Here is a 27,903-nt window from a genome sequence, read left to right on the forward strand (position 1 = left end):
CTTTCCAGCATTACATTTTTTCCAAAAGGTGTAAAATTTATTTAGTTGTAGTAATTACGAATCTTCAGAGAAAATGCAAATAGTTATGGGTCAAAGAGTAAACTTTTACTGCAAACTATTTTATTTCCTATCCACCCCGACATTTGCTCATTGTAAGAGCTGTTGTGCTCTCTAATTGTTAACTTCACTGTTTCATATTCAAGAAGAGTAAACAAGAGTCAGATAGATTCAAGGTAGCTCCAAATGTCACAGCAGTGAATCTGACATTTTTCTCTGAGATGTAATATTGTATTCATTCTAGTATCCCTTCTATGACCTTGTGTATGGATGTATAGGAAAATAGTATTGCTTAGTAGGAAAATACTATTTGTAAATTCTAAGTGCCCTTGCCTCTGAGATGCTTCAAATGGCTTTTTTTTTTTCTTTTAGACCCAAATTGATTTTGGTGCACTGTGTTGCAAAGTCACATTTATTTCAGTATATGGGCATACCTTGTTTTATTGTACTTTGCTTTATTGCATTTCACAGGTACTATATTTTTTATAAACTGAAGGTTGATGGTAACCCCATGTTGAGCGAGTCTAGAAGCGCCATTTTCCCGACAGCATGTGCTCACTTTGTGCCTCTGTATCACATTTTGACAATTCTCACAGTATTTTAAACTTTTTCATTATTTCTTTTTCTGTTGTGATCAGTGATCTTTGATGTTACTATTGTAATTGTTTTTGGGCAATCAGTGTTATGTGTATTCTGACTGCTCCATCGACTTGCTGTTCCCCATCACTCAGTCTTCTTGGGCCTCCCTATTCCCTGAGACACAACAGTATAGAAATCAGGCCAGTTAACAACCCTACCACGACCTCTATTTAAGTAAAAGGACAAGTTGCGTGTGTCTCACTTGAAATCAAAAACTAGAAATCGTTAAGCTTAGTGAGAATGGATGTCAAAATCTAAGATTGACCAAAAGCTAGGCCTCTTATCACAGTTAGCCAAGGTGGGAATGCAAAGGAAAAGTTCTTGAAGGAAATTAAAAGTGCTACTTTAGTGAATATATGGATGATAAGAATGTAATGAAATAGCCTTATGGCTGATGTGGAGAAAGTTTTAGTGGTCTGGTTAGAAGATCAAACCAGCCAGAACATTCCCTTAAGCAAAGCCTAATCCAGAGCAAGGCCCTCCTCACTCTTCAATTCTGTGAAGGCCGAGATAAATGAAGAAGCTGGAGAAGACAAGTTGGAAGCTAGCAGAGGTTGGTTCATGAAGTTTAAGGAAAGAAGCCATCCCCATAACATAAAAGTGCAAGATGAAACAGCAAGTGCTAATATAGAAGTTGCAGCAAGTTACCCAGAAGATCTAGCTAAGATCATTGATGAAGATGGCTATACCAAACAACAGATTTTCTGTGTAGACAAAACAGCCTTTTATTGGAAGAAGATGCCATCTAGGACTTTCTTAGGGAGAGAGGAAGAAGTCAATACCTGGCTTCAAAGCTTCAAGGAACAGGCTGACTCTCTTGTTAGGAACTAATGCAGCTGGTGACTTTAAGTTGAAACCAGTACCAGTTTACCATTCCAAAAATCCTAAGGCTTTGAAGAATGATGCTGAATCTACGCTGCCTGTGCTCTATAAATGGAACAATAAAGCCTGGATGACAGCATATCCATTTTACAGCGTGGCTTACCAATGTTTTAAACCCACTGTTGAGACCTACTGCTTTGCTCGTGGGGGGGGGGGGGGGGGATTTTTTTTTTTTTTTTTTAAAGATTCCTTTCAAAATGTTACTGCTCATTGACAATGCATTTGACCACCCAAGAACTCTGATGGAGCTGTACAAGGACATGAATGTTCTTTTCATGCCTGCTAACACATCTATTCTGCAGCCCATGGATCAATTAGTAATTTTGACTTTCATGTCTTATTATTTTAAGAAATGCATTTTGTAAGGCTATAGCTGCTACAGATAGTGATTCCTCTGATGGATCTGGGCAAAGTCAATTAAAAACCTTCTGGAAAGGATTCACCATTCTAGATGCCATTAATGATTCTCTGGCTAAAAAATTTAAGAACAAAAAATATATACTGTATTGCTAAAAAATGCTTTCTTGTTGCGATTCTTGGGAAGAGATCAAAATATCAATATGTATGGGAGTTTGGAAGAAGTTGATTCCATCACCATGAATGACTTTGAGGGGTTCAAGACGTCAGTGGAGGAAGTAACTTGTAGATGTGGTGGAAATAGCATGAGAACTAGAATTAGAAGTGGAGCCTGAAGATATGACTAACTTGCTGTAATCTTATGATCGAGCTTGGATAGATGAGGAATTTCTTCCCTTCTTTTTGAAGAGAAGGGTCTTGCTTTATCACCCAGACTGGAGTGCAGTGGTGTAATCATGACTCACTGCAGCCTTGACCTCCTGGACCCCGGTAGTCCTCCTACCTCAACCTCCTGAGTATCTGGGGCTACAGGCACATACCACCATGCCTGGCTAATTTTTTTGTTTTTCTGTTTTTGTTTTTTTGTTTGTTTGTTTTGTTTTGTTTTTGGTGTGTGTTTGTTTGTGTCTCACTATGTTACCCAGGCTGGACTTGAACTCCTGGCCTCAAGTGATCCTCCCGCCTTGGCCTCCCAAAGTTTTGGGATTACAGGCGTGAACCACTGAGCCCAGTGAGGACTTTCTTTTTATGGATAAGCAAAGAATGGTTTTTTGAGATGGAATCCACTCCTGGGAAGATGCTGTGAACATTGCTGAAATGACAACAAAGGATTTCAAAGGATTTAGAATATTCCATAAGCTTAGTTGATAAAATACTGGCAGGATTTAAGAGGATTGACTCCCATTTTGAAAGAAGTTCTGTGAGTAAAATACCATCAAACAACTTTGTGTGCTATAAGGAAATCTTTTGTGAAAAGAAAAGTCAACTTATGCAGCAAACTTTATTATTGTCTTATTTTAAGAAATTGCCACAGCCACCCCAGCCTTCAGCAACCACCACCCTGGTCAGTCAGCAGCGTCAACATCAAGGCAAGACCTTCTACCAGCAAAAAGATTACAACTTGCTGAAGGTTCATATAAGTGTTAGCATTTTTTAGCAATACAGTATATATTTTTTGTTCTTAAATGTTTTAGCCAGAGAATCACAAGCAATACATTATTTTAAGATTCAGGCATATACATTAAAAAAAAAAGTCTAAAGAAACAGTGTCTCACTATGTTGCACAGGCTGGAGTGCAGTGGCTATTCATGGGTGCGATCATAGCTCATTTAAGCCTCAAGTGATCCTCCCTCTTCAGCCTCCCAAGTAACTGGGCCTACAGGCATGTGCCACCATGCCCGCCTTTATATGTTGTGTTTTTTAAAACATACAATGCTATTGCACACTTAATAGATTATGGTATAGTATAAATATAATTTTTACATGCACTGGAAAACCGGAAAATTCACGTGACTCACATTATTGCAGTATTAGCTTTATTGCAGTAGTTTGGAACCAGACCTTCATTATTTCTAAGGTATGCCTGTATCTCTCTCTCTCTCTCTCTCTTTTTTTTTTTTAAAGACAGGGTCTCCCTCTGTCACCCAGGCTGGCATTGCAGTGTATGATCTCAGCTCACTGCAACCTCCGCCTTCCAGGCTCAAGTGATCCTCCCACCTCAGCCTGCCAAGTAGCTGGGACTACAGGTGCATGCCACCACACCCAGCTAATTTTTGTATTTTTTGGTGGAGACAGGGTTTCCCTATGTCACCCAGCTGGTCTCGAGCTCTTGAACTTAAGCAGTCTGCCCACCTTGGCCTCCAAAAGTGCTGGAACTGCAGGCTGTTTCCAGCTTTTATCTTAGGTTCAGTGGAGTACGCACACAGGTTTGTTATATGGATAAATTGCATGTTGCGGGAGTTTGGTCTGTATCTTTCTTTTAAGGAAAACAATAAAACCTAGAAATCTACTAGAGTTTTGGAAACTAAGATACGTTTTTGCTTCTGTCATTATGATTGAATTTTATAAGGCTAAAGTGACGTTAAAATTACTTTAAAAATTATATGAAAATAATGCAATTTATTTTTTTAAAGTTTTAAAAATAATATAAAATAAATAGTGAAGGACGTCATAGTTACCTAGGCAAGAGGTGGTTGTGGCTTGTGGTGTCAGTGGAAATGGTAAGAAATAAATTCAGAATCTACTTTGCAGGTAGAACCTAGAGGAATTCTTGATGGAGAGGTTATGATTAGAAATGAAATAAGATTTAAAATTGAATTCTTCAGCCCTGGTAGGCTCATTTTGACTGACCAGGAGCTCCTGTGGCAAGGCGCTGCCTTACTGAACAGTACAGACACAGAACATTCCCATCGCCACAGGAAATTGTTTTTGGACAGCATTGCTTTAGAGAAGGACTCATATCCTTCAACTGTGAAATTGTCTATTATTATTCATCTTTTTTGGATAATTGTCTAGCATTATTTTTCTCCATGTCTCACTTTCTGAAACTTCTTTTGATAAGATGTTGGGCCTCCTGTATTCTCCAAATCTTTATTTCCTGTCATACTTTGTTACCTTTGTACTTTTTCTTACTTTCAGGAAGATTTCCTTGATTTTATCTACAAGCACTTCTGTTGCATTTAATATTTGAGCCCTCAGGTTTTAAACTCACAAGAGTTCTTTATTCTGAGCTTTTTCCTTTTTCGTGACATCTTGTTTTCCAAGTGCTGTGCCTTTTCTGAGAACACCAATTAGAGGGTTTGTTGTTTTGTTTTCAATTTTTAATAAGAACTAAAACAATGTTCTAAAATATTTTTAAAATATCACTATTGTTTCTTTCTGGGCCTCCCTTTTTTCAACTTATTTATCTGGGACCATCTTTTATGCTGGAGAGCTTCCCTAAAAGTCTGGTAATCCTTGATTATCTTTTTTTTTATGAGACAGAGTTTTGCTCTGTCGCCCAGGCGAGAGTACAGTGGCACAATCTTGGCTCACTGCAACCTCTGCTCCCTGGGTTCAAGCAATTCTCTTGCCTCAACCTCCCAAGTAGCTGGGATTACAGTCACCTGCCACCACTCCCGGCTAATTCTTGTATTTTTAGTAGAGATCGGGTTTCACCATGTTGACCAGGCTGGTCTCAAACTCCTGACCTCAGTTGATCCGCCCACCTCGGCCTCCTAAAGTGCTGGGATTACAGGTGTGAGCCACCGCGCCGGGCCGCTTGATTATCTTTCACTAAAAAGCAACTTGGGAGTTTTGTGTATATCACAGGATGTATTGCCTGGCAGGCCTTTCGCTGGGGACGTTTTAGTGCTTGAATCCATGTGGAGGACTTCGTTTTTCCTGGATTTTTGCTTGTCTGTCTCCTTATCTTTTTGTCTGTATTGTAGGTACCTGGCTGGCTGTGTCCGACTAGTTGTAGGGAGGAGTATAATATGAGTCCGGCTGTTTCCTGTATAGTCTTTCACTTACCCCCCAATTTTATCCCTTCATCTTCCTTTCATTTTGTATTAGTTGGCATTTCTTAGGCGCAAGCCTCCGTGGAATTCTGCTAGGTGAATTGTTTCCCTTCTTGGGTGGTAGCTGTAATTTCATTCTTCTTCCACAGACACCATTCCTCCATCCAGTCTCCATGTATTCTGGAAATGTGTCCTCTATTGATGACCAGTCTCATGGTCTTGATTGCTGTATATCTTTTATATTCATTTATTATTATTTTAGTGGAGTCTTGGGCCAATAGCCACCATTAACTGAGAATCATGCTTTTAAAAAATGATTTTATAGTTTATCAAGTGCTTTTCAATAGATTACATCACATGAACCCATAGATATGAACCCACAGATATTACTGTTGTAAACTACAGTTTATTCATCACACGTTATCTGGCTTGTTAATAAATGGATTATTTTTAATCTTATAGTGATAGTCCTCTCCTTGCACCATCCTAGTTTTTTCTCTCTAGGGAACTGTACGTATCTAGCAAACTGTAGCATATTGCTTTAAGCAGAAGATAATTTGAGGGGGAGCTAAATTGAAATAAGTTAGTAGACCCTAAGTGTTCTATAATCAAGGATTTCTTCCTCAAATCTTGGGGAAATTAAATAGATTAGTTTTAAGTAAATGAAGAAAAAAATGCAGCTTATTAAATCTTATAAGAGTGTTAATGACATGGAAAGATATCGATGATATTTCAATGAAAAATTACCAGGCATTATGTAATGTCTCATTTTAAATTATATGTTTAAAGATGTAGCTAATATCCAGTTTTCCCACTTTAGCTATGTTAAGTTGATCACTGTGTTTCAGTGATCAGATGATGTCATTCTGATCTATTGATTTTTAAATTTCCCAGCAACCTTTCAGATTTTAGCAGCTGTTGATGGTAGTTGCTTAGATCTGTTGCTTCATTAGATACGGCAAAATGATTATTTAAAACTTCCTTGAATTTCTTTTTTATTTATTTTTCTTTTATAAAGGAGAACTTTTCCTCATTGAATATTTAATTACTACCTAAAATATAGTCTATATAGAAAGGGCAGGATAAATGTTTAATCCTTGCCCTTTATTAGTCAATTTTCAGAGTAATGAATTGAGGCCTTAGGCCTCAGGATGATCATTGAGGCTTTTTTTTCCCCTTCTTTTTGCACTTTGAATATTATTATTTGATATCATTATATATTTGAGTTTTTACTTTATTGTAGTCATTATACATTTTGATACCTTGTCCCCTATCTTTGACCAAAGGAAGCTTCTTTATTAGAAATATTAGAAATGTTTTACATTGAGTGAAAATGGAAATACGGCCTGTCCTAATTTGTGTGATGCAGCTCAAGCTGTGTCAGAGGGAAATTTATAGCTTATATTAGAATTTAAATTTGTAGCTTATATTAGAATTTAATAAAAGCTTATATTAGAAAAGAAGTAAGATCTCAGATCAGTAATCAAAACTTTTACCCTAAGAAATTAGAAAAAGAAGAGCAAAATACATTCAAATCAAGAAGAGGGAAGGGAATTTCAAAGATGAGAACAGAATTTAATACAATTCAAAACAGAAAAGCAATAAAGGAAAATCGGTAAAACCTAGTTAGTTTTTCAGAAAGATTAGTAAAATTGATAAACCTTTAGCAAGATTGACGAAGACAAAAAGAGGATGCAAACTACCTATATTAGGAAGGAGACTGGGTTACTACAGACCCAGTAGACATTGAAAGGATGGTAATAAGGGAGCACTACAAACAACTCTGTGCACATACATTCAGCAACGTATATAAAATGAACCACTTCCTTAAAACCTCCCCGAAGATGAAATGGATGGCATATGGATAGTCTTGTAACTGTTAAAGAAATTGAATTTGTAATTAAAACCTTCCAAAAAAGACATCTCTAGGCCCAAATGGTTTTAGCATGGAATTCCTCCAAAAATATGAAGAAGAAAACCACCAACTTACACAATCTTTTCCAGAGAATAGAACACTTCTCGATTTATTGTGTATGGCCAGCATTACTCTGATACCAAAACTAGATAAAGGCAGTACAAAAAGAGAAAACCACAGATCCACTTCCATGAATATCAATGTAAGCATCCTCAGCAAGACATTAGCCATTTGAATTTAGCAATATATGAAAAGAATAATGTACTATGACCATGGGGGGCTTATCTCTAGAATGCAAGTCTGGCGTGGTATTTGAAAATAAATTAATGTAATACACCATACTAACAATCTAAAGAGAAAAATCACACAATCATATCAGTAGACATAGGAGAGAAACCACATGCATTTGACAGAATGCACTGTCCACTGATGATGAAACTCTTGGTGAACTAGAAATGGAAAGGAACTTCTTCACCCTGTTAAAGGGCATCTATAACAATCCTGCAGCTACCATCATACTTAATAGTGAGAGATTTAATGCTTCTAAGATTAGGAATAAAGCAAGACATTTGCTCTCAACATTCCTCTTCAACACTGTGCTGAAAGTCTTAGCCCCCGCAATAAGGCAAGAAAATAAATGGCATTAGGGATTGGGAAGGAAGAAATGAAGCTGTCTCCATTCACAGATGACATGGTTGTCAGTATAGAAAAAGCCCGAAGAATCTCCCAATTCCTTGGGAGATTCCTGTAACTAATGTGAATTTAGCAAGGTCACAAGATACAAGGTCAACACACAAAAATCAATCAATCTGTCTCTCTCTCTCTCATATATATATAATCTCCAATATATCTAATTTGAAAAGCATTAAAAAATTTTCCAGTTTCGGCTTTGCTTTTCTGACATTAAAAATTGATCATATTCATAACATAATTTGAAATTGAATTTCATATTTTATCTACACATTTATCTCTGTCAATAGCTATAGATAAGTTATACAATACTTCACTGGAGCCTGCTGTGCATGTCAACTGAGTGATTACTTTGGATTTCAGTTTGGAAGATACAAATGATACACATTTTCTATAAAGTTTAATTGCATATTGTCTCTTATATCAGCCTTCCATTTCTTTCTGAGTTTTAGTTTTCTTCCTTTAAGCTTTCTGGTTCATATGTCTATTCATTGTAAAAAGGTTTTTGTTTATACTACTGGTTTGTGTATGTCCATTATTTAATGAAAAGGGGCTTATAAAGTTAACGCGTGAAATTCACGAGAGTATATTGAGTGTTCTATGTCACCAGGAGACTTGGTTATCATAACCTGCTCTTTCTGAGCCCATACCCAACGTTAGTTTTGTACTTTGGTATTCACATATGAAAACTTTAGAAGGTAATCCCCTGAAGATTGTGACTAAACACTCAGAGGATAGTCATAAAAAGAAATACTACATTTCAACTTTAAGAGCTAATTGTCTTCATTACAAACCTCAATTAAAAAAAAAAAAAAAAAAAGACTCACTGCACAGCCATTGTGATCCAGGGTTGTCAGGCATAGAGCACACCGTGCAGTTTAGAAAGGTTACTTATTCCACTCACTACCGTAATTTAATGCCTTAGACAAAGAAATTTCAAATGTGCTGATTACATTCCTAGTCGACACTAAATTAATTTGGATGGTTAATATTCTAGAAAACAAAATCAAATTCATAATGATTTGACCATTGAAAACAATTGCCTTTAAAGCAGAGTAAAATTAAACATGAATTGAGATACTATGCTTAGAAACAGATCTATAAAATTTCATGAAAAAAGAAATTAATTAGATGGCAGCACTACCTCTTGCCTTCCTCCATTCAATAGCTAAGACTTTGGAAATGGAGGCCCTCAAAACTTAATAGTGAGAGAAGTGTTCTCCTCCCCACTTTCCTGCCTCTCTGCACAAGGGCAGCCAGTCCAGACCCATTTTCTTCCCTAGTTTGTATCCTAGTGGTTCCATCTACTTTGACTTAATACTCTCAGTGCTTACCCCCACAATTTTCACATTTAATTGGCTTGATAGTGTCTGCTTGTGCTATTTTATATTTCCAGAAGCCATCCTGTTATTGCTGTGCCAATTCATCTCTCTGCCTTCTTTTTAATCCAACCTCCAGTTCCTGATTTTCAATTATTGCTAACAACAGTGGTGAAAGTACAGTTTCTGAGAGTCATAATTGACTGCAGACTGAACAGCAAATTTATTATTTGCTATCCAAAAAAGAAAAGAGGAAAAAGAAAGGGGCAATAAAACACCAATCCCATTCTGTCATTTGAGACTGAACATGGAATTTTATCTTTATATATTTAAAATAATTATATAGCAATGAACCCTTCCTGTGTGCCAAGAACTGTTGTAAATGCTATGCATCCTTATTTAATTCTCCCAACAATCCCAAGATGTGGGGACTGTGGGTAATTCATGTTACAAAGAAGTTAAATCAATTGCCCAAGGTGACACTGCCAATAAAAGTCGGAGTCTGAAGTCTAACACAGACAGTCTGGCTTTAGATGGAGACGGGTACCTAACCACTGCTGTACACTGCCTTGCCGTTAGAATTGACTCTGAATATTGATCACAAGAATCTGGCAAGAACAAATTGAACAGCACTTGGGTAACTATAAAAAAATTTTGACATGGCTGCCACATAGATCTTGTTGGAAGGGTTAAAGGAATTTGGCTTGTGCAAATACAGGGCGTTTAGGGAGGAGAAAATATACTGAGTAAGTTAATTCGGTTTCAAACATATAAAATATTTTTTTGAATAAATGAATGAGTATTCTGTGTCCTTTGAAGTTTGACTAAAAGAAATGCAGTGGAGTCTAGTCAAGAGTACTTATGTTGGACAGGAGGAATCACATCTTGCCCTCAGGTCTAAAGAAAAACAAATTGTGATGTTATAAAGGAAGGACCCAAGAGATAAGTCTAGAATAGATGACTCTGCTCAAGAGGGCCATGACTCAATCGACTATACTTTACCCATTTAATTTTGATCGGATTTGTGCCTTCATGCTTTTTCTTAATCTACTATTTAAAATGTCAATAGAATTTTAGAACTGAAAATAACTACTTCAGTTCCCATATTCTACAGATAAGAAAACAGAATCAGAAATCAGACATGTATTGTCAGGACTATGCAGTGAGGAACAGAACTGAGTTTTGAGCCCAGGTCTTCTGACACCATGTCCAGAGCCTAGCCTGCCCCCTCCCCGACCCTTTTTCTTTTTGGTGGAAGTAGGGTGGAGGGAGGGTTTCACAGTCACAGAGTATTCTTGAGAATTTTTACTTTATATAGTGAGATTGCTATGGAGCGAAGAGAGAGAGGACTATGGCACAAGGTGCACTGATTTATGAAATGTTATTTTTCTTTGTGTAGTATGAGCCCAGAGGACCTGGTCGGCCCTTGTACCAAAGAAGAATCTCATCTAGCTCAGTTCAACCTTGTTCTGAAGAAGTAAGCACTCCTCAAGACAGTCTGGCTCAGTGTAAAGAGCTTCAGGACCACAGTAATCAATCTTCTTTCAACTTTTCATCCCCGGAGTCCTGGGTAAACACCACCTCATCTACTCCTTATCAGAACATTCCGTGCAATGGATCCAGCAGGACAGCTCAGCCCAGAGAGTTGATAGGTAAGACAGAGTTGGTGGCTAAAACTAATCTCTACTTCTCAGCTCCCGGATATCTGTGGAATTTTTGTTTTTTTTTCCTTCAGGGCTGAGGGGGGCAAGTGGGAGTTGGTTAGATTAATATGTTTTCAAGGATTTGTTGTCAGTAAAGTGTTGACAATTTGCTATATAATAGAGTGTGGCCACGAGAGAGACCAGTAAAGTCTAACATTTTGAGATTTAGGAATCCTGTGTTTATTCCTTTATTCTGATAAACTGTAGAACTTCATGGCTAAAGAACAAAAAAGGCATAGAAAGAGATTGGAATGGATAAGACACTCTAAACTTGTACTGTCTGATGGAAAATCTAGAGTCTTCCTCTTTAGCCTTAAAGATGAATGCACTTTGATCTTTCCTCTGTTCTCTTTTTTATATTGAATATCAAGAAACTAATTATATTGCTTGAATTCTCTAATTCCTTCTCTTTGTATGCTGTAGACGTTGATCTTTGTGAACAGTGTGAGATCTTTGTGTGGTGAATTTTTGCCCAGTAGCATCAATTTTTTATTTGAAACAAATTTTGTTCATCTTTAGAATGTGAATCTATTGTTTCCATAACTGGCCCATTTTTGAGTATGTGCCATGCAAGCATATTTTTAGAACAATAGACGTGGTAGAGAAAAAAAATTTTTTTAAAGCTTTTGCTTTTATTTCCTGGCAAAAGACATTGCCATTTTAATCTTTAGACATTTGTTAGTACCTGTTAGGAGTAAACGGCTGTATTTTGACTCGGGTTGCTTTGTCTTTTGTTGTTGTTGTTTTTGAGATAGGGTCTCACTCTGTCGCCCAGGGTGGATTGCAGTAGTGCAATCTCGGCTCACTGCAACCTCCACACCCCAGGCTCAAACGATCCTCCTGCCTCAGCCTCCCAAGTAGCTGAGACTATAGGCATGTGCCACTATGCCTGGCTAATTTTTGTGTTTATTTTTGTAGAAATGGGGTTTCGCTGTGTTTCCCAGGCTGGTCTCAAACTCCTGAACTCAAGCGATCTGCCCACCTCGGCCTCCCAAAGTGCTGGGATTACAGGCATGAGCCACTGTGCCTGGTTGTTTTGTCACTTTTTTGTTTGTTTGTGAGACAGAGTCTCACTCTGTCACCCTGGCTGGAGTGCAGTGGCGCATTCTCAGCTCACTGCAACCTCCGCCATCCGGGCTCAAGTGATTCTCCTGGCTCAGCCTCCCAAGTAGCTGAGATTGTAGGCACGCACCGCCATGCCCAGCTAATTTTTGTATTTTTAGTAGAGGCGGGACTTCACCATGTTGGCCAGGCTGACCTCAAGTGATCCACCTGTCTTGGCCTCCCGAAGATCTGGGATTACAGGTGTGAGCCTGCTTTGTCACTTTCAAAGCATAAATAGTATAAATACACTGGTATAAATACACTCATGTTATATTTGAATTTCCTGGCAAGCATCTACATTACAAATCAGTGATGATAATTTGTTACTTTTTTGGTTATTATAATTTTTTTAAAGATAACATCATTTCTCTTCTTTTTCTTTCTGTTTTTTTTTTAACCTAAGTTTTAGGATAGCTTTTGGCCAAAATTAATAAAAAGCTGACCCAAGCTGATAAGGTAGAAAGTTCCTGAGCAAATGCTCATGTCATTTATGGTATCATTTCTGCAAATATGAAGTCATTATTTTCTTCATTGCTTGGAGACGTACTGTGGTATTTTTAAATTGAAAGTATCACTTAGGCATTAAAAAATTAATTCAAATCATGAGTGTCCTGAAGCACAACTTCTTGTTTATCAATTTTTTATTTTTAGAGAATTGTAGTAGTGGTATCAGACATAAAATAATTACATGAGAGAGACTTCTTACTGAAGTTAGAAATTTATTTCTTGAGCTTGAAGAAAACCGTTTATATTATATTGGTTTGAAATTTTAAAAAGATCATTGTATTTGATATGGATATCAGTTTACAATTAAGCTGTAAGCCTAAAATAGAAACTCCATCTTTGGCCTTTTTAAACTTTGAATTTCCCATTTTAACACTGAATGCACTTTAGGCTCTTAGTAAATGCTTGTGAAGAAAGGAGATAATGAAACTAGATTCTGTGCAATTAAGGGGGTGACCCAGTTGCATTGCAGAGGGTGGGGAGTCGCTCCTCCAACACAGGTATGTTTGGTTTCTGTTCACTTACCTGGTGACAAGACATACTTTAGCAGACATTTTCTTTTAATGCATGGGATGAAAATTTTAGAGTAGAGATGTGTTTTTTGTTTTGTTTTGTTTTGTTTTGTTTTTGAGATGGAGTCTTGCTCTTGACACCCAGGCTGGAGTGCAATGGCACCATCTCGGCTGACTGCAGCCTCTGCCTCCTGGGTTCAAGCAATTCTCCTGCCTCAGCCTCCTGAGTAGCTGGGATTACAGGCGCCTGCCTAATTTTTATATTTTTAGTAGAGACTGGATTTCGCCATGTTGGCCAGGCTGGTCTAGAACTGCTGACTTCGTGATCTATCCGCCTCAGCCTCCCAAAGTGCTGGGATTACAGGCGTGAGCCACCGCGCCCAGCTGAGATGTGTATTTTGAAAAATATTCGTTGTAAGACTAGTGAAATTCATAGTCTCAGAGAATGTTTTCTCTTATTGGGAATATATACATGATTAATTAGTAGCGATCTTGTATTCATGGTTAGACAAGGATGTAGGCATTAAGTTAAACTGCTTCTAAAATATTATTTTCTAAGTATTTATTTAATTGAAAAAATTTAAAACTAGGCTGGACATGGTGGCTCACAGTTGTAATCCCAGCACTTTGGGAGGCCAAGGCAAGTAGAACACCTGAGGTCAGGAGTTCAAGACCAGCTTGGCCAACATGGTGAAACTCCATCTCTGCTAAAAATACAAAAATTAGCCAGTTGTGGTGATGCGTGCCTGTAATCCCAGCTACTTGGGGGCTGAGGCAGGAGAATCACTTGAACCCGGGAGGCGGTGGTTGCAGTGAGCCGAGATCACACCACTGCCCTCCAGCCTGGGCAACAGAGCAAGACTCCGTCTCAAAAAAGACAAAACAAACAAACAAAAAAAACCAGTTAAAACTAATTACATTGCTATGGAACAGAGAACATTGTTAAATAAGTCTTAATAAAGTAAATAAAAATAGTAAGTTCTTGAACAACCAAAGCCATGTTTATTTTATATATTATTTTAGACAGCAAAGAACATTTTTATATTGAAATATTTGTTAAATTGTTCTTGAAAGCAGTTGTTTAATTCACAAAATCAGTGACATTTAGAGGGAAAAGTGATAAATATACTAGAAAGATGTTAAATGCTTTAAAATCATTTTGAACAATATTATGAATTTTTAAAATTTTAAAATAGTACTATAAAATTAACATATTGAATAAAGAAAATACTCAAGCTAAAACGTGAAATATTTTCACCTTAACCTCTGAATTCTAGTTTTATGTTATATTGGACACAGCTGTATTGCTGATGTTAACATGCTTTTGAAACTTTGTCATACTGAGTGTAAAGTAGCTTCCATCAGGTGTCACTAGTGTGTTTTAGAGGAAATGAACCATTGTGGTTTGAGTTTTAAAAAGAAATATTAGTGGGATTTCTTGTGGTTTCAGTTTTTTACTTATTTTGAACTCAAGGATAGAGGTACCTCGCTAAATATTTGAAGATCAAATATCTGAGTTCATTCTATTTGATGATTGTCTTAAGCTACATCTGATTGCAAGAAACAGAAACCAACCCAAAGTAGCTCAGGTAAAAATAGTTTTACTGGAAATAAGGTCCAGGGAGGCCAGCTGGGTTGATGAGGGGAGCTGGATAATTTTCTGGCCACTGTGTTTAAACCACGGAAGGTGCATAGCACAAAGTGCCTGGCCCATGGTAAATAGCCACGCCATGTGATGGTCTTAGCATCTCCCTCCAGGCCTATGGCTTCCTCTGTGTACCTGTTCCTTTGTCCTGCTTTTCTGTGAATTGGTCTTCTGATCACTGTACTCTTCTGTGTGTTTTAAGTAATCTAGCTAAAGGTCTCACTTTACCTCTCTGTCTGCACCCACGCCCCCACACCCCCCCCCGGCCCCCACCTCACATACACATACTGAAATTTCTGGGAAAAGAAATCCAGCCCCATATGAATCAAGTATGTTCCAGTGGGACACTTTCTTCCTGACATGAACACAAGGAAGGAAGAGACAGTCTCTGTGGCCCGCTAACCACAGGGCCATCAAGAAGCAGAGTGCCATACTCATAGAGCTCAGTGAAAAAGATGGCATGGTCCTCTCCCTCAAGGAGCTATCTAGTTTGGGAAATAAGATTAACATACATAAAGCAATAACAATCAATATTAAATGGCATAAAACTAAGTGCTAAATGTGCAGTATAGACACTGTACCCTTAAAGATGGTGGAGTAGTTGGGAGAAAACTTTGTACAAGAGGAACTAACTCACCTCTCTGTTATCGCCCTCTGTTGTCTAATATTAACCTTTTACTACGTTCAGAGGAGACTAATGAGGAAATGCTTCCCATGTTTGTCCTTTCCTACCTGTATCAGTTAGGGTAAAGGCTAAGTCGTTGTCCCAAAGAGACCCCAAAGTACAGTGCCTTAAATAAGATAGAAACTTATTTTTCTTTCACCTAATTGGCTGGTTCACACTATCTGAGTAGCTTTGCTTCACAAAGTCATTGAAGGGCCCAAGGTCCTTCTACTGTGTCCCACTGTCCTCTAAAGGCTTGTCTTTGTTTGCGTAGTCAAAGCTAGGTTTCTGCCATGAAAATGTTTCAAGGCAAGTGGCTTATCTTCAAGCTAGAGATGACACAGAAATTGCATGCACACTTTTGCTCATATCTGATTAAGCCAAATTTAGTTACTTGGCCATACTCAGCTGCAAGGGAAGCTGGGAAATGTAGTCACTAGATGAGCAACCACGTGTCCAATTTAAGCTTAGTGTAGTGGGTGGGGTTTCTGTACCTAAAAGGAAGCAGGGAAAGCACGGAAACCAAGAGATTGTTACTAGTCTCTCCTATGCCCTCCTAGTCTTTCCCCACCTGTTTAAATCCTTCAGGACTCATCCCCGGTTTCATCTTCCCTGTGTAGATTCCCTCCTGGCTCTCCCAGAACTCCCTTAGGACCTATCAGCATTCATTGTTCCACTTCTATTGTTATTTAGCCTTGCCATGGGTTTCTATCTTATTTCCACAATAAAATGATAAGTTTTTGAAGGGCTGCTCTAACCAACTGTATACTTTCATGGGTATAGCACAGCAGTGAATACATAGTAAGTGCTCAATAAATATTTATTGGATTGAGATGGCAGTTCAAGGTTTTGGATGGGTAAATGGGCAAATTCCAGATATGAGAAGCAACCTGTGAGAAAGCAGGAAAAGCACACTGACCATGGCTCACCTGACTGTTTAATTAAATGGAAGGTCTGTGAGAATATCCAGAATTTATTTGAAAAGACGTAGAGGTGGAAAATAAGGAAGACTTCAAAGAGCAGAGAACGTAATTTATTATAGGGTCACAAAAAACTTAAAAAATACTGACACAGGAATAGAAACACGGTTCAGTGGAACATGAAGACTAGAAAGCCCAGATACAGATTTCAATGCACAAAAGAATTTAGTAATAATAGAAGTATGACCAGCATAGAAGGGATGGATTATTCAATAAATGATTATTTAATTAATTATTCAAGGGGAAAATAAATGAACAGTTATATCTTTACCTAATGCCACATAACAAAATAAATTGCAGATAGATTATAAAATTTTAATTTGAAACAGGAAACCCTTAAAGATTCACAAAAAGATGTAAATATTTACCTGACTTTGCATAGGAACTAGTTCATGGATTTGCTTAGTAAAATCTAAAACATTTTATTGACAAAGTGGAAGCATTATAAATAACATTAAAAGGGAAATCACGAAACAGGTAAAAATATTTGCAACATGTGACAAAAGAATAGTATTCTTCATATGTAAAAAGTGCCTACAAAATAATAGGAAAAAACAATAGAATAGTATGTCCAATAGAATAATGGACAAAGATAGTCTGCAAATAGGTAATAAACAGGGAAAAACTGTTCCTACACACCAACTATCAAGGAAATGCAAATTGTAACCACAACAAGATAATTATTTGCTTAATAAAATAGGCTAAGGTTTTAAACAGTCATAATGCCAGTGTTGTGATGGGGTATGGCAGTGGACAGACATGACTGGCTGAGTACACATGGGCAGCATCTTCCTGCGGAGCAGTTTGGCCACAGTTGTTAGAAGCTTTGGACACCTAGGGATTTATCCTAGGAAACAGCTGTGAAATACATGAATTCGTATAGCTCGTACATCCCATTGTACACCTAGGCATTTATCCTGAGGAAGTAGCCATGAATATTTAGAAATATTTACCTGGAACATCACAGTCCAGAGAAGGGAAAAATTGGCGATAATGAAAATTTCTAAAAATGAGACATTACCTAAGTAAGTTATGAAATACTGTAAATCCAGTACTTAGGGAAAAATAAAACAACAACTTAAGGCCTATCTCGGTATTCAGAAGTATGAATGACTTACTTTCTTCTTTGAACTTTTCTGAAATTTTCGAATTGTCCTCAGTGAATTTGTATTGTTTATAATCCAGTAAAATGTAAAGTTTTAAAAGATTGAAAAGAAAAGCATTTATTTGAAAGCAAGCTGTGGGTTTAGTGAGTAATAAAATTGGTTAGGAAGGATGGAGTCAAATTTTAAGGAACCTTGAAAGTCAGGCAGATTATAGGAAATGTGAAGTCATTTACAGTCCCCCCACACACACCTTATTCCATGTTACTCAGTATATAATACAAGGAAGGGTAGCATTGTAAACAAATGGAATCCCATGGCACTGTTCCTTAGCTCAGTAATAAAAGCTGTTTTGACCAGGAGTCTGGATATGCAGCTCCTTTTTATTTAAGAGAGAGCATGTGCCTGTTTACAAACTATGAGCAGTTACTAGAATAAATATCAAAGTGTACAGTTACACAAACTACTTTATTTTTCAGCAAGCCTTAAGATTTGAACTTTAGTTTTTAGATGTTAGCTATTCCACTTCTCATGGCTGTTTTATGTGTCTATAAGATAGAGACGTTTGGTTGGATGTGTTGTGATTTCAGCGTTCTGTGGCAGAAGGTGTCTGTCCTTGTGGCTCTACTGTCCCCGTGTTCCTGGAGATGAGAGCCAGTTCTGACACACTGAGTGAATGAGGCACATGAACATTGCTGGGCTCATCCTTAAATCAGTGTCACTGTTCTCTGCTTTTAGCGCCACCCAAGACTGTCAAACCCCCTGAGGATCAACTGAAGTCGGAGAACCTCGAGGTGTCCAGTTCCTTCAACTACAGTGTGCTGCAGCATCTCGGCCAGTTTCCACCCCTTATGCCCAACAAGCAGATCGCGGAGTCAGCCAATAGCAGTAGCCCCCAGAGCTCTGCAGGGGGCAAGCCTGCCATGTCCTATGCCAGCGCTCTGCGGGCCCCTCCAAAGCCCAGGCCCCCTCCTGAGCAGGCCAAGAAGAGTAGCGACCCTCTGTCTCTCTTCCAGGAACTGAGCCTGGGAAGCTCATCTGGCAGCAATGGCTTTTACTCATATTTTAAATAATCACTTTTTTTTCCCCTCAAGGGAGAATGTTTTAATTTCTGTTTGTATCAGTAGAATTAAGGTAGTTGGACTTCATCTATAGATGCACAGTTCCCTTTGTTTTAATATTAAATATGTTCTCACTTAATTGCTTTGCTGCTAGACTTGCAACTAATTTTTTTAAAGTATATTCCATTATTTTGCATTTTTGATGTGTCAAAACTTTGACAGCTTTTATGTAGAATAAAAACAAATTTTTAAATTTGTGTATTGTTACATGTTTGCATCAAGCTAGCAGCCAAGAGGTTAATTGTGCAACTATTAAAAAAAAAAAAAAAAAAAAAAAAAATTTGTCTAAAATGTATTTAAAAAGAAAAAAAAATTGTAAGTAGCATTTACATTTATTCAATATATTACCATATGCTGGGTTTCTGTACCAGAAATGGCCAGTTGATGTACAAATGTATGTTATTTTTGCTTAAATTCATTTAAATTTTTTTTAAAATAAAGGGGCAGCATCTTCTAAGTACTTTATCAGCCTTTTTTTTTTTTTTTTTTTTTTTGTGACACGATGCTGCGTTCTAAAACTTTTATAGTTTTAGACTATGTATGATGTGTTGTTGTAATCTCCATCCACCATAGGATAGAGTTAAAGGCATTCTTTTTGCAGGCATATTTTGTATGCCATTGTTTTTTGAAATGTGAAAAAAACGTTGGCATACTTAGTTATTTTTTGGACAAGCTACACTTCAAGCTTGTTTTTAATGTTAATTTGATAGTGTGTTTTTTTTTTTTTAAACAAATCAAGAAGCTGAAAAATTTTTAGGATTGTTGGTGCTTAGTAGACTTGATAACTATTTTAAAAATGCGTGAATTTAGTACAATTCTTTTTTTCTCACTATGCATGTGTAAATGTTTGTAACCTGGCTTCCCTCTTCTCCAGTGGTATAAAGAATTGTGCCGCTTTAAGGTTTGGGTTTTTTTCCCTCCAGTAAAAATTTTGGTACCTTATTTGATGTTTACATTAAAATGTGACATTATATGTGGCAATTCAAATATTTTGCTAGCTGTCTTGTTTGAGGAAGACCATTAAAGAAGAAATATACTGTTTGTCAAAAATGTATCAAAATTCATCAGAATCTGGGGCAGAAAACTACCCTTGTTTTTCATGTCTTTCAATTCTTCTAAAATTCTCCTATTGAACTTGTACACAATATAAAATTTAATAAGCCATCTTAAATATTCTACCATCTAAAAATTGCTTTGAATGAATTTTGGTAAAATCCAAAGGAAAATGTTTACCCTCTTGAAACTTTTGGTCTTGTCACACATTTAAAGCAATATATGTCCTTATTTTCCTGACCTAGTAATACTACTTTTATATTTCAGAGGTATCTTAAAACTACAGTATAAACTTTTAAAAAATAATAAGACGAGGCTGGGAAACCTTTCAAATGAACCCAGTCTTCCTGATGATCCATTCAAAAACAGGTTTTTGGAAGACCACTTTTGATAGGACATCCTATAATCAAAGTACATTTTTTTAAAACCAGGTTGAGAGGTGGCAAAGGTAAAGAAAAATTACTGACATTTCTTCTATGATTGGAGTTTAGTTTATGTTGGCCAGCTACAGCCCCTTTTAATCCTCAGACAATTTGGGATAAAAGAGTGCCTTTGGTTAATGGTTAGCAAGCTCCAGGACAAGCGCCGCGTGCCTCTTTTATTCAGCTCTACCTTTCTGCTAAGAGCGCGGTTCATTTGTGTGTGGCTTCGCGTTACAGGCTGTGGGTCTCTGTGTAAGGTGGCAGACATAGACTTGTAAACTGCAGACGTGTTAATGGTTAGTATAAATCACAGTTGGAAAACTGAGCCAGCAAGTTCCAGCACCACACTTTCTCTGTATGATGTTAGATCACCACATTTAGCAATGTCAAATTTTACTCAACATACTTTAGTAGGAAGAAAAGAAGAAAAAGTTTTGCCATGTACTTTTAAGTCTATGACGAAACTCAAGACATAGTCTGAATGAAAATTAGATCTCCCCGATGTGAGGATGTTATCATTTTCCCATCAGTGATTATCCACCCCCCGGCCCCCACCCCAGTACACAGGACTACAACGCAAGCTAGATAAGTGTTCAAAAGCAATCTGATAATATGAAGACAGAATTGTCAAGTCAAGGCTTTCAGTTGACCCCTTGTCATGAGGTTATTGCCTAATTTTCTGTTTTCTATACTTGAATCTTTAAAAAATATCAGTTTTTAAATTATTTATATTTATATTTAGTTAAGGGTCATGGGGTCATGTATGCACCCCCATTACCTTATATAAATATGTTGATGATGGAAGCTTTGGATAAGGAGTCTATTAAGTTGTCATGACATCCTTGTTCTAAGCAGTTATTTCTAAAAACTAAAAATAATAGCTGCTTATTGGCCCACCTCTCTGCTGTGAGTATATGAGTGCTCCTCATTCCTTATCATTTCCATAGCCAGTCAAGGATTCTCATGTTGCTTCCATCTGATACTCTTCTTAGATTCTGCATCAAATGCTTATTTTGACTTATAACAAGCTTACTCTTCCTCAGCATTACATAATGCCATCTTTGTAACCGTGCTTTAAAGAACCTGCTCATTACGCATAGTATCTTAGAACATTTTGAACAAGTCTTGTGTAAGAATCATTGCAAGTTTCCATCAAAATGAGGCATGTCTCCTGAGTACAGCTGATGTTCTTTGGGTATTACTTGAGTAGTAGTAGCAAGTACCCATAAATCAGATTTATGAAACATAATTTATATACTAGGTTCAACCCTTATATATGCATATATATGTATAGTATATGTATATAAATTTTTTTTTCCAGAAAACTTGATGATAGCGCTCAGATAATACCAAGTATTACCAGCCTCCATTTCTTCAGAACAGATTTTTTTCTAAGTGAGGTTAATTATTCACATAATGTCTTTTTACGTCTTTGTCCTTTGTGTCACTCTGAAGTTTTCTTTTTCTTGCCAGGATATTTTGTTTCACTTTTTAATTTCAGTGCTACTTGAGATCTTAAAGACCGTATTTTAGATGATAGAGTTTGTAAAGTAGAGCCTTCATGCTGAAAAATTTCTTTTCATGATCTAAAAATGGTATTTTGTTACGATTTGAAGAATCTCATTCCGTGTAATATGGATATTTTCTGGTGTGTTTTTAAAGGGGCTTTTGGTTGTCATTTGGACATATGCTTTGCCAAAATGTTATAGCAGAACTTTGTTTTTGATTAATCAGTAGTTAATTATTGACCATTTAAACTAACATGACCTTAATTTTCCTTTCCTCACACAGATATGCTTTCTATCCAGGTCATTTTTTACACGTGAAATAACAAACTGCTTTGTGTAGGGTTTTTTTTTTTTTAATCATCAGATTTTAGAATAAGTTTAGGTTCGATGTAAGCATCAACTGGTCTTTTCAGTTCAGAGAACTGCAGACTACATACAATAAGCAGAATTCCCACTGAATAAGCATTACCTAATTAAACATAGCAATTTCTAAGACCTATTTATGAAAATACTCTCCTCTTTTATGGAGGCAATGGAGCTGCTGAGAAAGCTAACTGAATTTCCCAACTTTGGGATAATTAATATATAGTATTGTGTTGCTCTAGTGTAGTTGATTTTATGTGTTTAATATTTTTCATGTCAAGAGCAAAGCTGCAGACGTAAAAGGTATTTCTCTAGCCCCCTTAGCTACAGCGAGCCACCTTTGTTAAGAGTTCAGGGTGTGAAGAACAATTTCAAGATAAATTTTAGTATTTCAACTATCGTTATTAAGAAAATTAGACTTACTGAAATACTCATTTAAAAACAGACACCTTCTATAGCATTGTTTTATAGTGGAGTTGTTGTTAAAAAGGGAATCCCAGAAAGAATCTATAAAAATACAAGGTTAAAACTTTAAATGTATTGAAAGATACAAATTGGTGCTTTCAGATGTTATGTAGGCTAGCCATCGTTTTTTGTTTTTTTCCCTCCAGCTCCTCAATGGTAGTAATTTGTCTTTTATGATTTACCAGACATTATTTCTTGCTTACCATCCCCTTAACATATGAAAAATCCTTAATTTCTACTGTCACGCTATATGTCTTCCTGAATCTCAAGGTATAAATGTCTTGATGGATCTGATTTGTCTCCACTCTTTGCCATCTGATCCACATTCAAACCGTCTAGAAATTAGAAAGAATAGCTAATGTTCTAACTATGATTTATGATTCAAAATATCCCGTAGTGGTGCCAATCACTTACAAAGACACCATCTCCATCTTGAAAGAGTACCTGGCATGTTAGTCTTGAAAGTGCTCGTTATGATACGCTCCTCAGATTTCCCATCTGCTTGAGGATGGACATTTATTAGCTGAGACTTTAAAACTGCTAAAGTCACACTTTCTACTTTCATACCTGTTTAATTAGTAATGTCAAGACCATTGTTGCAAGGAGTGAATCTTATTAAACATATTGTTACTACTTTAAACTAGAATATGAGGTTCAAGAGATTTTAAAACAATTGTAACATTTAAAATTTTTGAACCAATTGAAAATGTCTACTTTGGAGTGAACTTTAAGTAAACAGTCACCGGAGTTTCTAAAAATTTTGGGGAGGGAGGTACCTAATAGAGGAATCTAGACTTAGAAATGTGAACTGTGTTTAAATTCCAAACCCAGTTCTGCAGTGGTCGTCTAAAGCGTCTAAAACTGGAGTGTTAAGAAAACCCAGAGACATTCATATAGTTTCAGTTATCAGAGTATTAGACCAGATTTTATTTGCAATTTGTTCAACAGAGAGATTTTATTTTGATACAGATATTAAGCATAAAGCATAGTAAGTTTTATATAATTCTATGAGTTCATTAAACAATATTATGAAATTTTCATTATGTTCGTGGGGAGTCTTTTTAACTGTTTCTACCTCATATATGAGGTCTCTTCTGTATTTTACTTTGCATACTAGCATGTGATTGCCTGCCTTAGAACTATGTAGAGGAGGGGAAATCAATTACCTTTTAAGAAATTTTTGATTTTATGAAGTGTTTTCATTAATACTTTTTTAATGTTTGAGAAGTAAAGGGGAAAGGGTGGCAAATTACATAGGTTGCAACACAGAGTAGAAGTCATATAGTACTATTTACAAATCTGTCCTGTTTTAAGATTTTAGAATTGTGAGCAGGATGGAGCAATGGTTCTTAAACTTTAGCCAGTATCAGAATTGCCTTGTGGTCTTGTTAAAATTCAGATAGCTGGATCCACCCCCAGCATTTCTGATTTTGGTCTGGAGCCTGTTAATTTGCATTTCCAACAAGTTTCCAGGCGATGCTGATGCTGCCAGTCCAGGAACCACACTTTGAAAATCACTGGTCTGATTCTCACGGTTTGAAAGTCTCAGAGACCTTCAGAGTCTGAATGTCTTTTCAACCATGCATTTATTTACTCAGTGTAAAAAACTGATCTCTGGAGACATTTTTATAAATCTGGTGCCATGAGTGGAACATTTGTGGAGAAAGGTCTCCATGGAGCGACAGGCCCTTGGATTGACCGCCATCCCTCCTCCCTGTCACCCCTGCTGGGGTCTGCACTGCTCTTCCGCAGTAGGGTGAAGGAGCTCTTTGGTTTTAGGGTGAGTTTGCTTTTGTGTACACTGCTGCCTGGGCATTGGTCTAGAAGCTGTGCATTTGTTTGGTGTGCTTAGAGTCAATCTTGATCCACATGCATGGAAGTGAGAATCCTGGAAAGAAGCCATCAGAATGCCATGAGAATGCACCTAGCATGTATCGAGGCACTGAGTGCAGCAGTCCCTGTCCTACGATGGCAGTGGCCTGGAGCATCGAAAACAACAGATAATCCTTAAATAATAGTTTTGTTTTGTTTTGTTTTGTTTTTTGGGACGGAGTCTTGCTCTGTCACCCAGGCTGGAGTGCAGTGGCGTGATCTAGGCTCATTGCAACCTCTGCCTCCTGAGTTCAAGTGATTCTCCTGCCTCAGCCTCCCGAGTAGTTGGGACTGCAGGTGTGCGCCACCACACCCAGCTAATTTTTGTATTTTTTAGTAGAGACGGGGTTTCACCATGTTGGCCAGGATGGTCTCCATCTCTTGACCTCATGATCTTGCCTGCCTTGGCTTCCCAAAGTGCTGGGATTACAGGCATGAGCCACCGTGCCCGGCCAATGTTTAGTTTTTATGGTTATTATTATTTTTTTGGCGGGGGGAGGGTGGTGAGGGCAAAGGATTTGTTTTTCAAATTATGTGTTTCTCAGGTTAACAAAGTTATTTTAGATTCTCTGGCATGCCAGCAGGTGTTAGAGAGAGCCTGAAGTGTTATATATGGCAGAAAATAAATGTCTCTGATCACTTTGCTACCTTTAAAAAAAATCTATGTGTGTTTGCAAAACAGCCTAGGGGGATCTGCCACCTGCACAGCATGGATTATTCATAAGTCATAGATGCACATGGATGGGCACGTTATTTTTGAGAAAGAAACTGCCTATAATATAATAAACCTGTCAGGTCTTTGGGTAGTTTTTAATTTGTGTGTTGCTGTTTTATCTGGACTGCATCTTGGGGGGTATTGGGCTCTGCTTCTGGTTTTTAGTTTGGCTTTGAATTTACTGAGATACTAGAAAGACAAAAAAAAATCTATTTTTAAGGTAATAGAATACAGAATGACTTAGGTGTAAAAGTACACGTGAAGACCGTCGTAGAATATACAGCTTTGGAGTTTTCTTAAGACACAGTCCTTCCTGCTGAAAAGGCTCGCTAACCTTCGGAGAGGATTGTTTATATTTTCAGCCTAGGTTCCTTTATGCAGTCCCAACTTAGGGGGAGCTTTGGTTTATTTACACTTCGCTTTGCACGATACCTTGTATGCGAAGACCTCTTTATATCTTTCAGTAGGTCAGAGGGCTCTTTGTCCTGGTTGAAGTCCCAAAGTGTCAGTGCAGCTGAGAATGTCTCTCAGCCTCCCCCTTTACAGAGGAAGGGTCCTGGATTTTCATAAATCCAGACCATGCCTGCTTCCTATAAATCCATGTATATGACATTGTACTGTATCTGATTCCTGTGCCAGTCATCTGACCTGATCCTTTAAACCCCATAAAGGTACTGGCTATATGTAGTAGTTGTATCCTAGGTAAATATGGTGATTAAAATACTTCTCTTCTAAATTATAAAGATAATGAGTTCTGCATTTTATTAAAGGGTCCTGTTATTAGTGACACAGGATTTTTTTTTTTAATGCTTCATACATATAGTTCTTATCTAAACTTGTTCAGCTAACTTCATAGATGAGTTACTTAGCAAATTCATACTGGGTCTTATTTTGGGAAGTCTTCCTGAGGGAAGCTGTACAAAATTGAGGTGGTCAGGTTCATCTCCTCAAAGTACCAGTTATACAGCCATCTAAATAAGCATAATTTGTGGCAAAATTAGAACAATGTTTTTTCTTTGCAGTAAAGGATACCTCATCTAAGAGGCTCTAATACCTAAAGAGTTGATCCTTAAAAGGAAAAGTGACTTTGTACCATAAAATAACCCCAAAGCCACTCTCTAGGGTTTTTATTTTCTTCTTTCTTTGTCTTTATCTTTTCTAACTTAGTTTTGGAATTACGTTAGCTACTTTGGTTCCATAGAACAAGTTTTCAACTTGGGGTCTACAGTTCCTACAGTGTGCTCATTGTCTCAGTGAAGTTCTTTTGTTTTCAAAGATTCATGGTAACACAAAATGTATTTTACTGCTACAACTAAAATGTATTTATAATAAAATGCCTTTTTAATAATTTGGAGATGTGTTTATTATGTGTGAACTGTAATTCTCTGCTTCCTTCTGCTCTTAAGGTCAAAGGTCTGACTGAAGTTAAGCACAGCCCTTTGATTTTATTCTTGATAGTAAATGGTAAAACGAATGTAACTGAGAACTCAGTGTGAATTTGTAAAGTTGTAATTCTACTTTCCAGAAATTTGTGACTTGGCTTAAATCCCCAAACTTCAGCAGTAATGCTTTTAAGACTTAAAAGTGTTACCTGAAAGTTTAAAGATCTCTAGTGGTCAGTGAGAAAATAAGCCCTTTTCAAAGAGTCATTCAACATACATCTTACGAATTTAAGAAAATTATCCTGAATTACTCTTAACACGTCACTTAGTTGTTAATGCAGCCCGGAATTTATTTGAGAACTCATAAACCTAGTTTGTAGCAATATATTATGTAGGTATAGTCACGTACTTCACAGTGATGTGTGACAAGCATTAATTCAACAATCCAAAACAAACAAAAAAAATTGCTGGTTGTGCAGAAAATTGTCCTAAGTCAACGTCTTGTTTTTCTTGGGGAAATAATTCTTTGCATCTGCCATGATGTGATTTTGAGAAGCATTAGCAGGTCACAGAAGGCTTTGTGTGCCCTGGCTATTTTATTTTTAACATCCTATTAATGTGGCACCATAAATCTAGCTTGAATATACTGTGCTTCAAGTTTGTAAATGTAAGTAGATGGGACGGTCAGCCTTTCCTAAGGACAATGGACCGTTTGTACTCATTGTGGTGAATCCATTTTAAGCTAGGTATCTCGCTTTGAGTTGATTTGATATGACATTATTCTAATCTGGACTTTAGAAATAAAAACTTCTTTCTATATAAATCAAATGGATTTGGGGGGGCTCCTTGAGCTGTTCCCTGCTCTAGATGAAATAACCCCAGGCTCCACTGTGAGTGGGAAAATGCAGATGTGATTGCCTCAGGTGTTAGCCCTATGCCATATTGATGCCCTTTGAAGCATTTTTCTGAGAATGGTATTAGTATGAAAGTTAGTGTGTGTGAAAATTGATAAAACAATCACTTCCTTTCATCAAAACTGCAAGATGTGGAGTGCAGGTCAAGCATGAAGAGTGAAAGCTGATTAGCAGAAGCAGTGCTGGGATGGAGAGCCGTTTTTAAACTGGAACATCCAGATATTCCTGTGGTTAGCTCTGAACAGCCAAAGAGCACTTAGTCTGAAATTGACTCTGCTGCTCAAGTTACATAATATTGTCCTAACAAATCAATTCCCTAATGAGTGGAAATCCTCTTAAGATTTGAAGAGCCCTCAGTTCATGCTACCAACTGCAACCAGTTCCCTTTCTGAAATAGATCAGATTGTACCACTCTTTGGCTGAAAAGCCTTCAGTGGCTCTCCATCACATCCTACGTCCCTTAGCTGGACTTGGAGGCACCCAAGGCATGTTCCTGTGCATTGCACATACCAGGTTA

The 27,903-nt window shown here is 37.3% G+C and overlaps 1 protein-coding gene across 3 annotated transcripts in view; it reads left to right on the forward strand.

The window, feature by feature from the left end:
* Nucleotides 1-26,438, forward strand: part of HELZ (helicase with zinc finger) — a 176,288-nt gene extending 149,850 nt beyond the window's left edge. For all 3 annotated transcript variants that reach the window (XM_050762384.1, XM_050762386.1, XM_050762385.1), the window contains 2 exons: nucleotides 10,756-11,008; nucleotides 18,310-26,438. In XM_050762384.1, the coding sequence (XP_050618341.1) occupies nucleotides 10,756-11,008; nucleotides 18,310-18,644 (588 nt within the window). In that variant the 3' untranslated portion in view covers nucleotides 18,645-26,438. The remainder of the gene's footprint in view (nucleotides 1-10,755; nucleotides 11,009-18,309) is intronic.
* Nucleotides 26,439-27,903: the final 1,465 nt, after the last annotated feature.

The sequence above is a fragment of the Macaca thibetana genome, chromosome 16, assembly GCF_024542745.1.
Source record: "Macaca thibetana thibetana isolate TM-01 chromosome 16, ASM2454274v1, whole genome shotgun sequence".
In the NCBI taxonomy this organism is placed as follows: Eukaryota; Metazoa; Chordata; class Mammalia; order Primates; family Cercopithecidae; genus Macaca; species Macaca thibetana.